The sequence below is a fragment of the Acanthochromis polyacanthus genome, chromosome 1 (genome assembly GCF_021347895.1).
Source record: "Acanthochromis polyacanthus isolate Apoly-LR-REF ecotype Palm Island chromosome 1, KAUST_Apoly_ChrSc, whole genome shotgun sequence".
Classification (NCBI taxonomy): Eukaryota; Metazoa; Chordata; class Actinopteri; family Pomacentridae; genus Acanthochromis; species Acanthochromis polyacanthus.
In genome coordinates this window covers 59,025,273-59,038,860 of record NC_067113.1, presented here as the reverse complement: position 1 = coordinate 59,038,860, position 13,588 = coordinate 59,025,273, and the positions used below count along the sequence as shown (strand labels likewise).

Below are 13,588 nucleotides of genomic sequence, written 5' to 3'. Positions count from 1 at the left end.
GCAGACATAAAGCAGGAAGACACTGAGCTGCTCAGGTGTTCCTGATAACACCAAGCAGCCACCTGGACAGCCAATAGGAACACAGCTTACTGGAAGTCCAGAGGGCTGGCTTAGTGAAGGAAATTTAGTTTAAAGTTGAAGCAGAAAGTTCACAAAGAAAGTTGAAAACCACCTTCTGATCCCTGAAATCTCTGAGTTTTCATACATAGAACAACTGAACATGTCAAACTGGTTTCATAGTAGAACTTTCAATGTAAAAACATCATTGTATGGTGTGTTGCTCCCAAAACATTACGACTGTCTAGGGTCACCGAGGAGCGACACAAAAACAGGACAAACACTGGTTTCCAGGGGGTTGAAAGAGTAAGTTTACAACAACACAACATGTGAGCAGAAAAATCACAAAGTCCGTCTTTAGTTCAGCTGAAAATATTAGTTTTTGTCTTTTTATTGACCAAAACTTTTCATGAAGTAGATGAAGAATAATTAAAGCTCTCCTGTAGAAGTCCAATTTCTTTTGGATCCTTGTGAAGACTTTAATCTTAGAGTTTGTAAAGCTGTTGAGTTTTTAGAGTCACATGGATTGTTTTGACATTTAATGGAGAGTTTAGTGTCTGATTGTAATTCTGTTCAGTGAATGGATAATTTAAGTTATGAAGTTATGTTTTGTTTTTGCTTCAGCACTTTTTATTGTGTAGTTGGTTGATGTGGTCAACTAGAAGCTGCTGAGTGTGCGCATTAGAATCCTCCAAGACAAATGTCACAAAGTGGTTGCTGGAGTTATGTCAGTTATGCAGATATTTATGGAAAATACTGAGATGTGTTGTGCACATCCAGCCACAGAACTTTCATCCATATTTTACACGAAGAACCATTTTCAATACTGCCTGCCATTGCTCTGTTTTTTTTAAGCTCAATGTTTATTTATTATCCCTTAATGTTATCTTCATAAGATTTTAGAACGGCAAAATGTGTTTAATTTACACCAGAATGCAGGAAATAGGATCAATACTTTTCTCAATTTTCTGGGGGAGGACCCCAGACCCCCACCAGCATCACACACAGACCAAATCTCACTCTAAAGTCTGCTCACATGTTGTCAGCCCTGAATTCTTGTGTTGTGAGCAAATGTCATGGCCACTGTGGCCTAAAACATTTACACAGTAAAGTATCTCTGAATAAATCTAAATCTGTCCAAAAAGTGGAAAAGCAATTTCTCAGGTTTTGTTAGCCGTTTGTGGAATTATACACACGTGGACAAAATTGTTGGTACCCCTCAGTTAAAGAAGGAAAAACCCACAATTCTCACTGAAATCACTTGAAACTCACAAAAGTAACAATAAATAAAAATGTATTGAAAATTAAATAATCAAAATCAGCCATCACTTTTGAATTGTTGATTAACATAATTATTTAAAAAAAACAAACTAATGAAATAGGGCTGGACAAAAATGATGGTACCCATAACTTAATATTTTGTTGCACAACCTTTTGAGGCAATCACTGCAATTAAACGATTTCTGTATTTGTCAATGAGCGTTCTGCCACTTTAGAATAGTCCAACGCTTTTCTCTCAGCCATTCTTGGGTGTTTTTGGCTGTGTGTTTTGGATCGTTGTCCTGTTGGAAGACCCATGACCTGCGACTGAGACCAAGCTTTCTGACACTTGGCAGCACATTTCTCTCCAGAATGCCTTGATAGTCTTCAGATTTCATCGTACCTTGCACACTTTCAAGACACCCTGTGCCAGATGCAGCAAAGCAGCCCCAAAACATTACTGAGCCTCCTCTATGTTTCACCGTAGGGACAGTGTTCTTTTCTTCGTATGCTTGGTTTTTGAGTCTATGAACATAGAGTTGATGTGCCTTACCAAAAAGCTCCAGTTTGGTCTCATCTGTCCAAAGGACATTCTCCCAGAAGCTTTGTGGCTTGTCAACATGCATTTTTGCAAATTCCAGTCTGGCTTTTTATGAGTGTTTTTCAGCAGTGGTGTCCTCCTTGGTCGTCTCCCATGAAGTCCACTTTGGCTCAAATAACGACGAATGGTGCGATCTGACACTGATGTACCTTGGCCTTGGAGTTCACCTTTAATTTCTTTGGAGGTTGCTCTGGGCTCTTTGGATACAATTCCAACGATCCGTCTCTTCAATTTGTCACCAATTTTCCTCTTGCGGCCACGTCCAGGGAGGTTGGCTACTGTCCCGTGGGTCTTGAACTTCTGAATAATATGAGCCACTGTTGTCACAGGAACTTCAAGCTGTTTAGAGATGGTCTTATAGCCTTTACCTTTAAGATGTTTGTCTATAGTTTTTTTTCGGATGTCCTGGGACAATTCTCTCCTTCGCTTTCTGTTGTCCATGTTCAGTGTGGTACACACCTTTTCACCAAACAGCAGGGTGACTACTTGTCTCCCTTTAAATAGGCAGACTGACTGATTATGAGTTTGGAAACACCTGTGATGTCAATTAAATGACACACCTGAGTTAATCATGTCACTCTGGTCAAATAGTTTTCAATCTTTTATAGAGGTACCATCATTTTTGTCCAGCCCTATTTCATTAGTTTGTTTTTTTAAATAATTATGTTAATCAACAATTCAAAAGTAATGGCTGTTTTTGATTATTTAATTTTCAATACATTTTTATTTATTGTTACTTTTGTGAGTTTCAAGTGATTTCAGTGAGAATTGTGGGTTTTTCCTTCTTTAACTGAGGGGTACCAACAATTTTGTCCACGTGTGTATGTTTACTCACATCCTGTGCATCTCCTGGGGGCAAAGCCCCCCGTCCTTTAAACCTAGTGACACCCCTGCACATCAGACATGTTTTGGTCTCATCACATCCAACTTTTCATCCGTTTTCATGCTGATTGAAGAAACTAATCAACCTACAAATCAAATCAGAGATTAAAGATGACACCAGCTGGTCAATAAAGATGACAGACACAATTATCACATTAGAGTTTCTCCTTTATTTGTCTTTTTATTGTGATTTCCTTCGAGAACCAGGCGTATGAATAAATGTCAGTTCACAGCATTTTTGTTGTTTTACACTGTAATGAAACAGAAAAAAAAATGCAAAAACCAAAATGAGGTCTGATGTTTGAGGTGTGACTGAAGCCTGCAGTCACTTAAATCATGGCACAGAGGATTTAAATGGAGCGACATTCGATATAAAACTGTACAAAAGTAGAAAAACCCGACATTTGGCAAAAAATAAAGCTGGAAAATCTGCAGAAGGCCGTTGAGTTTCTGTCCTGGAGGTGAGTGAAGGACGTCCGAGCTGTGTGGCAAGATGTTAAAATGTGGTAAACCAAAAAATCGTTTATGGTAACAAAACTCTGTAATAAAACTAAAAATTCTGAGCTTCTCAACACAACTGGGAAGTTTTAACTAACTCGGCTGCAAGTCACAGTCACATGGGAAAAATTCTGAGAGTTTTCAGGTGAGAGGAAAATAAAATTAGTGTAGCATGGCTCAGAAACAGTGAACAGAGGAGCAGGTTGTTGGAGATACATTCAGCATGGTGAAACATCTTAGTAGAGTGCAGATTAGTGCAAAAAACCTCAGAGTTTGGAGACTTAAAAATGTCAATATCTAGAGCCAATGATCAGCTGTTTATTTCATTATCTTTGTGTCTGGAAAACGACACAAATGGCCGACACCAGCTGACTAAAAAGAATCTTAAAATTTTTCAGATTGAAGTGATTCATTAAGTTGATTTTCTCAGAAATCCGCAGCGCTTTGTTGGATTTTCTTCCTTTTTTTTTTTTTAGCTCTTAGCCTATAGCGCCACCTTCTGGTCACACTCTGCAGCTTAGAAATTAGCTTAATTTTATTTTCCCTCTTTTTTTGGTGCAACATTTCAAATAAATTTTAACTTTGCTTGACAATTACATGGAAATACAGCTACTGGATTCCTGTAAAATCAAGTAGAGACTTTTAATTCCTTTTCCTGACAAAGTTTAATGTGAATTTAAACACCTCATAGCACCGGATTTTCCCAACAGAGCACAAGCTTTCTTTTGGTTTGTACCATTTCAAAAATAGATGGGAGGCCAACGCAGTATTTCAAAAGTTATCATACAATTTGCATATTCAGTTATATGCATGCACAACCTGAGTGCAATATGAATCTAAGAAACAAAGTTTGCTGCAAGTTTGATGTACGACTGAAGCCTAAAGATCGGAAACTGTGCAATATTTCACAATGAAAATGAGCAAAATGCTAAAAATATCTGACTGTATGTCTTCTCAGAACTATAGGCTGCCTGTAAAATCAAGACTAGATTTTAAAATCCTTTTCCTCACACACATAACCTTTAATGACCTAGCTTTACCGACTTTTAAACACATCATGGCTCCATATTTTACCTCCAGAGAACTTTAGCGTCAAATTGCAAGCTTTCTTGTGGTTGTAGAGTTTCCATATCAGGCCAAATTTGGATTATAGTCATTCTTTGCGATATTTCAAACATTTGCATACAAATGTGAAGCCAATATTAGGCATACACAACCTGAGCACTGAATGAATGTGAAAAGTATTAATTTTTGCAGCAGAAAACCACAAACTTTGGTGCAAAAAAACAAAATGTCTGCAAGTTTTATGTACAATTGAGGCCTAAAGATCAAAAACTGTGCAGTATTTCACAGTAAAATGAGCCAAAAATACTAAAATTGTCTGACTGCATGTCATCTCACCACTATAGGCTGCCTGTAAAACCAAAAATAGATTTTAAAATCCTTCTCTTCACATACAAAGCCTTTAAGGTAACTTCACCATCTCATAGCACCATATTTTACCTACAGAGAACTTTGTTACACTGCAAGCTTTGTTGTGGTTTGTAGAGTTTGCATTTCATTTTCATCGTTTGTGATATTTTGAACATTTTCATGTAATTGTGAAGCCAATATTAAGCAAACAACCAGAGTGCAGTATGAGTCGAAAAAATGTGCTTTTTTTAAGCAGGAAAACAAACTTTGGTGCAAAAAACAAAGTTTCTGCAAGTTTTATGTACAACTGAGGCCTAAAGATGAAAAAACGTGTAATATTTCACAATAAAATGAACAAAAACCATAAGAATAATCATCTTGTGACTCCTCAATTTTAATTATAAGCCTCAGATTTGGAGCCACCAGACTAAAATATGAACAGGTTGAATAAAGAACAAACCCCTGCATGAACATTTCTGATGACTTTGATCCTCCAGCATCAGAAATCAGATGTATTCATGTGTGTTGCCCCAGAAAAGCTTCATTTCACAGCTCATGTCGCTGTAATTTCCACCCTCGACTCCTCTGATGCCCTTTTCTGTGCTCTAAATATTCCCCTTTCTAAAAACAGCATTCTGCCCTGCTGGTGCTAATTTTAAAGTGCTCCTCCTCACACATGAAACTACAGTTAGAACCTCACTCTAAATCTTATCGTCGCCTCACAAGCTGGAACATCTCAGCAGGGAAGACGTTTTTAATCCACAGACGAAATCCTGGGGCCTTTTCCCTCCTGTGACCCCTTTAAATACAACAAACTGTCTTTTGAAAAAGCCAAATCCAGATTTAAAACCTGTTTGCTGCTCTGAGAGTGTTGAGCTTCGAGCTTCTATTATTTTTTCAACTTCGTGTTGAAACTCCCCTGTGGTGTCTCATGTTATTTTCCCTTAAATCCCAAATTTTGTTGTATTTTCTTGTGTTTTTCTTGATATTTTACTTCTTAGGAGGTTTTTCATTTAAATTTCTCCAGAAATACTTGATGGTCCAGTCACACCGGCAGTATTTTCCAGCCACATACTTTAGATTCTTCTCAGTTCAAATACTTCCAAGTGGCAAAGTAAGTTTATCTGTGCAACTTTTTGTGTCAAAATAATGGCACATGGATTGACAAAAACAAACAAATTTGGCACTATTGATTTTTGAGGCAGAAAAGAAGCAGAAAATACAAAAAAATGGTAAGCTCTTGTTGCACCAAAGCGTACGCAAGGTGCTATCGAAAAGTTCTGGGACTGTTCTGATAACCATGAGAAGACTATACTACCAACATCAGGACCTGTTCCACATATTTATGTGACCATCGGTGGGTGAAAATTTAGATTTTTTGAACTTGATTGGAGTTGAAAAGTTGCCGCAGCAATAAAATCAAAGCAGATGTAAGCATGTGATTTAAATATTCACCAAATCTGATGAGGAAAAATTGATCAAAACATCTTGAATCGCAGATTCTGATGATGAATTTTACATTTTTACCACTTGAGCTCTTTTTTTTTTTAATGTCAGTCTTGTTGCGTCCTCGTCTTTTGCAATACTTTAATGGGAGCCAGTTGGAAAATTAGCCCCTCCTGCTATTGGTAGTGGATGTAAATTTGCCAGTTGTTACTACATTTCTTGAAATTCCATAAAGTAAGCGTTTTATAAGGACGGACACTTGGCTAATGTGGAAACATGAAGAATACCGGAATACCGAAAAGGCTAAAAAATGTTCAGCAATGTTGTAAAAAAAAAAAAGCACAGCATATCTTCAAAAATGTCCGGTATAGTTTGCAATAATAAATACAGTATAGTATATTCTTAAAAATCTCATAAAAATGTCACTGTATACGATGTCTTCAAAAGTGTTGTACAGACCGTCATTGTGTAGAATGTCTTTAAGAATAGTGTAAAAAACATCCAAGTATATCTTCAAAAACATCATAAAACGTTCTGATATGTTTTTAAAAATGTCGTAAAAGTGTTCTGGTATATTCTCAAAAATGTCCTAAAACATTCTACTATTTCTTTTGAAATTTCGCAAAAACCCTCCAAGTATATCTTTAAAAATGTTATTAAAAGTTCTAATATATCTTTCAAAATGTTGTAAAAAATGTCCTGGTATATCTTCAAAAATCTCAAAATATTCTAATACGTCTTTCAAAATGTCACAAAAAAGTCCAAATATGTCTTTAAAAATGTCCTAAAACATTGGAACATGTCTTCAAAAATGTAAAAAAATTTCCAAGTATATCTTCAAAAATGTCATAACGTTCTAATGTCTTTCAAAATGTCATAAATAATGTCCTAGTATATCTCCAAAATGTTGTGAGAAACGCATCGGTATAATCTTTCTTCGAAAATGTCTTAAAACATCTCAGTATAGTATGTCTTCAAAAATCTACGCTCAGCTTTTCCTACTGCGACGAGTCAAAATGGCCATTAGCGCTGCTAGCAATCGGGAACTTCCATGTTTTTGTACTTTTGAGAAACTTCCAATGAACCTGTGACCAGCACTTCCTGCTCCGCTTCGGTTCATCCCTTCAGCCATTAGTTAGGTCTTTTGGCAGCCATAAAGTCCACCTGTCCCTTCAGGAACTTCTGGCAGATGTCATGTTTTTGTTAAGTCTTGATCCTGGAATCGAACCTGCGATCTCCTGTTAACAACCGGGTCAGTCGATCAGGGTTCTTAACATCGCCACAAGACTCAGCCCGACCGCCGACCCGCTCCATGTAGGCCCAATGGTGGCTCCGCCCACCTGCTGCAAGGTGTGGTTACAGGTTGGCGTGGCGTTCGTTGGGGTTTTGTCCGTTGTCGTGGCAATCCGTCGCAACAGGAAGTCGTGTTTCATGGCGGAGAATTGATCGGGACCGTATGGGACGTTAAGAGTCACTGTCAGAACCTCGTGACCTGGATATGTCACCTGTCAATCAAAGAAGCCAGGAAGTAGAAACGTTAACAACGAAGAAAAGTCTCCATTTTGTGTCTGTTTAGGCCGATAAGGAAGTTTTATCAAATCTATGTTATCGTCATTATTAATAATACTGTAGATTATTAGCTATATAATGCTAACACAATAGGGCCTTAATACCAATTACAGTTGGGTAAAGTTGTGCATTTTATAATTTTTGTAGGGTATTAATCCTTTACATTTAGATTGCTCAAGTAAAACCACATTATAAATAACAATGTAGGGCTTTAATATTGATTATGGTTACGTAAAGTTGTGTTTTATATCATTTTTGTCGGGTTTTAACCCTTAATATTCAAATTTATCAGTTAAATTCACATTATAATTCACAATGCAGGGGCTTGATGTTAATAATAGCCTGGTAAAGTTATATTTTTTATGTAGCTTTCCTTGGCTTTTAATCCCTGATACTTAAATTAGTAAAGTAAATTCACATTATTATTAACATGGTAGAGTTTTAATATCGATTACAGTTGGGTGAAGTTGTATTTTATACAGTTTTGTAGGGTTTTAATCCTTAATATTCAAATTACTGAGACAACTTCACATTATAAATACCACTGCAGGGGCTTAATATTTATTATAGTTGGGTAAAGTTGTGTTTTATATAATTTTTGTTGGGTTTCAATGATTAATATTTAAATTAATCTGGTTATAAATGACACTGTAGGGTCTTAACCCCTGTACTTAAACTGGTGTTACTTTTACCACCACTAGTAGTACAGTACTAGTACAGTATCTAAAGCGCGTTTACTGTGAAGCTGTAGTTTCCTGGCAGCAGCAGTCGATAATATTCTCCATGTCGGTCGGTTCTGAATGGACACAAGTTCCTGCGACCTTTGACCTCCACCACGGCGTTCTGGACTGGAACTCCAGAACCATCGAACACCTGACCTTTAACCCCTGAACACAACCAGAACCAGGATCAGGTGGTCGTTAGGTACAGCTTCCAGGTAGACAGAAAGACAGGTAAGGAGACAGACAGGTGGACAGAAAGACAGGAAGGTACTGACCGAGGTGAACCTGCTTCATGAAGGCCAGCAGTGACTTCCTGTTGTCAGTCCACAGAACAGGAAGTTGATCAGCTGGAGGAAACTTGCAGCAGGAAACCTCCAGAGTCAGTTCAAGACACTGAGCCCAGATGTAGTTGTAGTCCTGCATCCCACCTACACACAGACAGACACACAACATTCAGACCAACACTGAAGCTTCGTAGTGACATCAACCAGTCTGTAGCAGCTGTGGACAAAGACAACCGAAACCTACGAGAGGACTCACCTTTACACACTATCAGGTAAACTTTCTGGTTCATAAAACATCAGAAAATAGTGAAAAATATTTGGGGGTTTTTGTCCAAAAATGTGACAACTCAAAGATACCTCATTTACAATCACATGAATCTACAATTGGAATGAAAGTGACTAAAATGAGCAACCAACATGCTGTGATAAAATGAGGTCTGAAAACTGAAAGAAAGAAGCAGCTGATCTGAAATCCAGATGACAGAATGAGGCCTCCTTACAGTTCAGATCTGATCAAGTTTCTGCAGCAGGAAACCAGAGAATGAAGAACTGAAGAGCAAACAGCAGCTCCTCTTGAGTCTTTAGTAACTCTGAATATAACAGGTTATGTTTTCCCAGAAATGAATGTAATATATTATCTCATGTTTGACAACAAAATAATTACATATAAAAACATTAGATGTTGTGAATCTATGGAAACAACCATGAAGGAGAGAGAACTCGGAAATGTCTTCTGTCAGTAGGACACAGTTTTTGGCTGTTTCCTGTCTCTTTGTAGGTGTTTTATCTCCACATGCAACAGATATTAAACTACTTACATTTTTACAGCCTCTACAAGCTCTGTGAGACAATTTTATTTTCTCTTTTCCAGTTTTGGCTCATTTTTTGTCTTTCAGTGTCCTGTTTTGACTAATTTATTTAGTCTTTTTGGTTTTACAGACTGTTTTAAAGTCTGCTTTGACTGAATTTAGACTTGGTTCTTGACACCATTTTGTCCAGCATTAGTGACACGTGGGGAAAAATGTTGTACATGTTGATTCGAAGGTTTTTCATTTTTTTGCAAAAATAAGTAAAATTCAGATGATTGACTTTTTGCAGAAAGGGGCGGAGCCTGTGTCATCCAATCACCATCTTTAGAGTTGTCCCACCTATTCAGGATTCTAAGTCTCTCCTGTGTAGTTTCTCTGCTGTTACCAACACATTTGTTTATGAATTAAACGTTTTACTTTTTTGACAGAACCACAAAAACAAGAACCAGATGCTCTTTCCTTCTCTACAGTCTTTGTACAAAGCTAACAGTCAGTATATCCATGGTAATCTGCTGACCTGGCAGAGGGTACCACTGGTATCCGTTGGTGATGCCGTCCAGGAAGGGCCTGGTGTCCTGGCAGATGTTGCCTTGGTACATGGAGGCGTGGTTGTGGGAGTACACCTTGGCCAGGTGGACGAAGACGTCGTTGTCCGGGGTGATGCTGGCTCCACCCATCAGCTCGCTGCCTGTACAAAACAGGGACACATGAACAAAGCTTTGTTCTCTCTTTTGAATTTAATCCTCGAAGCTAACAAATGTGTCAATTTAGAATTCAAGAAACAAGTATGTGTACGGGAACATTCAGTTAATTATACGCCTCATATGTTGGTAAATTTCAACATGAAGACAACATGGAAGCAGTTTTTAAACATTGCACATAAAATAACAACATATACACCCCTATGGGCACCAGTTTCTGTTTCCTACCAAAGAGTCCACATCAACATTCAGTCTAAATATCTAAAAAAAAAAATGGAACCTTGTCTTATGAAACTTTCCACACATCAAATTCCACCAATGTTGGAGCCTCAAAAGTCAGTAAAATGTCAAGCAAAGACTGTATTTTTAGTAGGAAATATGGATCCATCCATCTTTCTGAGGTCCCAGTACCATCCTCATTTGAACATTTTGCACTAATTTCCATTTTCACAGACCAATAACTAAAAATATTGCTTCTGTTGGATCCATTCAGTCAAATGGATCAACTACAAATTACTCTGTCTGGGTTCTCAACAAATTTCATGATTGCAGGAGTTTTATTTCTGGAGATACTGAACTCTGAAAATAGCTTCTCTTTCATAGAGACCACTGCAGCCCGATACTATGGCTCCTTCTGTACCTCCTGATTACTGTTACAACTGTATTCCGCTGAGTTTAGTTGATCTTCCTGGTTTCTTTTCTATCTTTATGAAGTTTCACAATGAGATTTCTAAATTCCAATGGTAATTCATTTCGATGTGGAGCCATGATGCAGACATAGACAGTTACAGCTCATACGTAGTTTCTAAGCCCATTTTATACCCATGCTTGTATGTGTACAACAGTTTCCAGGTCTGAAGACATACGGAATTCTGAAAATTAAGCAAAATGTTTTTACAGAACTTAGTTTTGGATCCCAAATACCCAAAAAGTCAACTCTGAACTCAGTCTGCGATAATTCAGCAGCACGGTGATTTCAAATGACACCGACTGACCCAAATATCAGATGTTTGGCAGGTTTATATGTTTTTTTGGAACTTGTAAAAGTTCTTTTCAGATGCTGAGTTTTAAACACCAGCTGAAGCTGCTGAATCCTAGTTTCAGCTTCTTCATTTCTTTACACAGGAACTCTCTCATTATTCATGTTTTATTTTCTCTCCGGCAGCAGTTGGGCGACTCCGTGCAACGTTTGTTTGTTCGAGTCTGTTTGGTGCAGTACCAGCAGCAGCCAGCAGAGTGTGCAATAAAACTAGGTTACTATAAAGGCACACTGTGAAGTATGTCCAGGGTAAATCAATAATAATTGGTACATACTCCAATTATTGAATTAAATGCAAGGCTGCAAGATAAAACAAACAAAAAAATCTCTTTAAATGTAGCGTCTTAGTTGCAAACATTATTTTGATGGGTTGTGTTTTCATAATAATATTACGATTCACTACAACTGTGTGTAATTTATATCCAAATTTCTGTTTAAATCAACTAGATTCAACATTAAAGTTGAGGTAACTTAATAAAATTGGTTTGATAATTAAATGTTTCTTCCCCTCTGCTACTAGCTTAACATAACTGGATAATTCAATAAAATCCCTTGGAACAACTTAAACTTTACAAGTAATCAATCGTTGGGTAATTAAACCACCTTTGGCTGCAGAGGGAAACCTGATTCCACTACAGCATAATTTCATCAGAAGTTGTCATAACTCTAGATTTTTGCTGTTGAGCCCAAACATCATTTTGCATATTGTATATTTATGTGAAGCTGCTCTACAGAGTCTAAGAGCTTGTTTCCTGTTTCACACTTTCATACAAAAGGAAAGAAAAAAAAGTCCCAAAGACTAATCTTAAAAAAATATATGTGCTAAAATGTGGTCCTGGGATTGTTGTGGACCACCAAGTCTGGTCTTTTCATCTTCTTGTTCCTTCTCAGAATCACCGCTGCAACAAGTTTGTGTTTGTGTGTTTACCTCCGTTGCTGTTGTCGTAAGGATAATTGGCCACCAGAGCTCCTCCATGGAGGTTTGCAGACAGAACAAAGCTCTCGGTCTTCAACCAGCTCATCACAGCTCTGACCTGGAACACAGCAGCAGATTTTAGATGTTGGTAAAAACATCTTTCATTAGGTCCACTGGATTCATTGGTGACTATCTGTAGCAGTGGATTAGTCCACATTTGGTGCTCATCTGAGTGTGCAGCAGCAGGAGCAGGATAATGCAAACTACTCAGAAATAAAGAACGTATCCTTCAACCAACAAATACAATGGTTACTTTTCTGGTACTATTAAAAATATCTGCACTTCTAGGTAAGAATCCATGAAGAATTCAGGAAACATGTCGCTCCACTGTTCAATTTTGTTCACTATTTGAGAACCAAAACTAAGTTCTGAAACATCTTCTGGCTGAATTTTGAGAATTTCAGATGTTTTCAGACCTTGGATAAATGTTGTATTTTCCCCACGTAAAACCATGGAAGCCATTTTAAAGACTCAATATCTGCAGATATTTAACTGTTACAGCCATGAAATTTATTGAGGATACAGACAGAACAGATTTAAAACAAAAATGAAACTAAACTGAGTCCACCTGTGATTTCCAATCGGCCTAAATGCATGAACATGGTTCTAAAATGAGCTGTGAACAACAGAACCTTCTCCATTTTGGACTTCTATAGGCTGTGACTATGTCTACATCATGGCTCCACATGGATAAGAATCACGAATGGAGCTGAAAAATCTGACTGTAAAACTTCTCAAAGATGGGAAGGATGCAAAAAGATCAAGGGCGTAGGTTTGCATAGGGACGGTAGGGACATAACACTACCAACTTTTCAAGAGGGTCAAATTGTCTCCACCAACTTTTAAGCAACCTTATTTGCATTTTATAATGAGTTCAGTTATATAGGTAATTTTGATTGTCTTCCCATATGTTGTAAGGATAGAATTGACCCTACCATTATTAAGTGAATTATTTTCATTATGTTCAGACCAGGTTCAGACTTACATTTACCCCTTTTCACTTGCTGAATGTGCCGGTCCAATCAAATGTGCGTTTGACTGGCTGATGACTTGACCCCCCCCCCCCCCGCCACCCACACTCACACAGCCCCGACAGAAATACACAAGAAATAAACATGCCGCCTTCTCCGCCCCCTTCGAAGAGGAGGGATATTAGAAGTTTTTTTTCGGCCAGCAGCAGCAGCAGACGACACTGTAAGTAATGTAAAAAGACGTCAATGTTGTGGACGGGGGGAACACACCACTAATGTTGCTACTGAAAGTCCGACCTGCATCAGAGTTAGCATATCATTAAACTGTGTGAACTTGCTAACCTGCAAAACTCGAGTAGG

At 37.8% G+C, this 13,588-nt stretch overlaps 1 protein-coding gene across 1 annotated transcript in view; it reads right to left on the bottom strand.

The window, feature by feature from the left end:
* Window positions 1–2,947: 2,947 nt before the first annotated feature.
* cpm (carboxypeptidase M) overlaps window positions 2,948–13,588 on the bottom strand; it is a 42,206-nt gene continuing 31,565 nt past the window's right edge. Inside the window, exons 6-10 of the mRNA XM_022210568.2 lie at window positions 12,210–12,315; window positions 10,059–10,229; window positions 8,724–8,876; window positions 8,465–8,613; window positions 2,948–7,662 (exon numbers count right to left, since the gene is read on the bottom strand). Coding sequence (XP_022066260.2) covers window positions 7,411–7,662; window positions 8,465–8,613; window positions 8,724–8,876; window positions 10,059–10,229; window positions 12,210–12,315 — 831 coding nt within the window. The 3' untranslated portion in view covers window positions 2,948–7,410. The remainder of the gene's footprint in view (window positions 7,663–8,464; window positions 8,614–8,723; window positions 8,877–10,058; window positions 10,230–12,209; window positions 12,316–13,588) is intronic.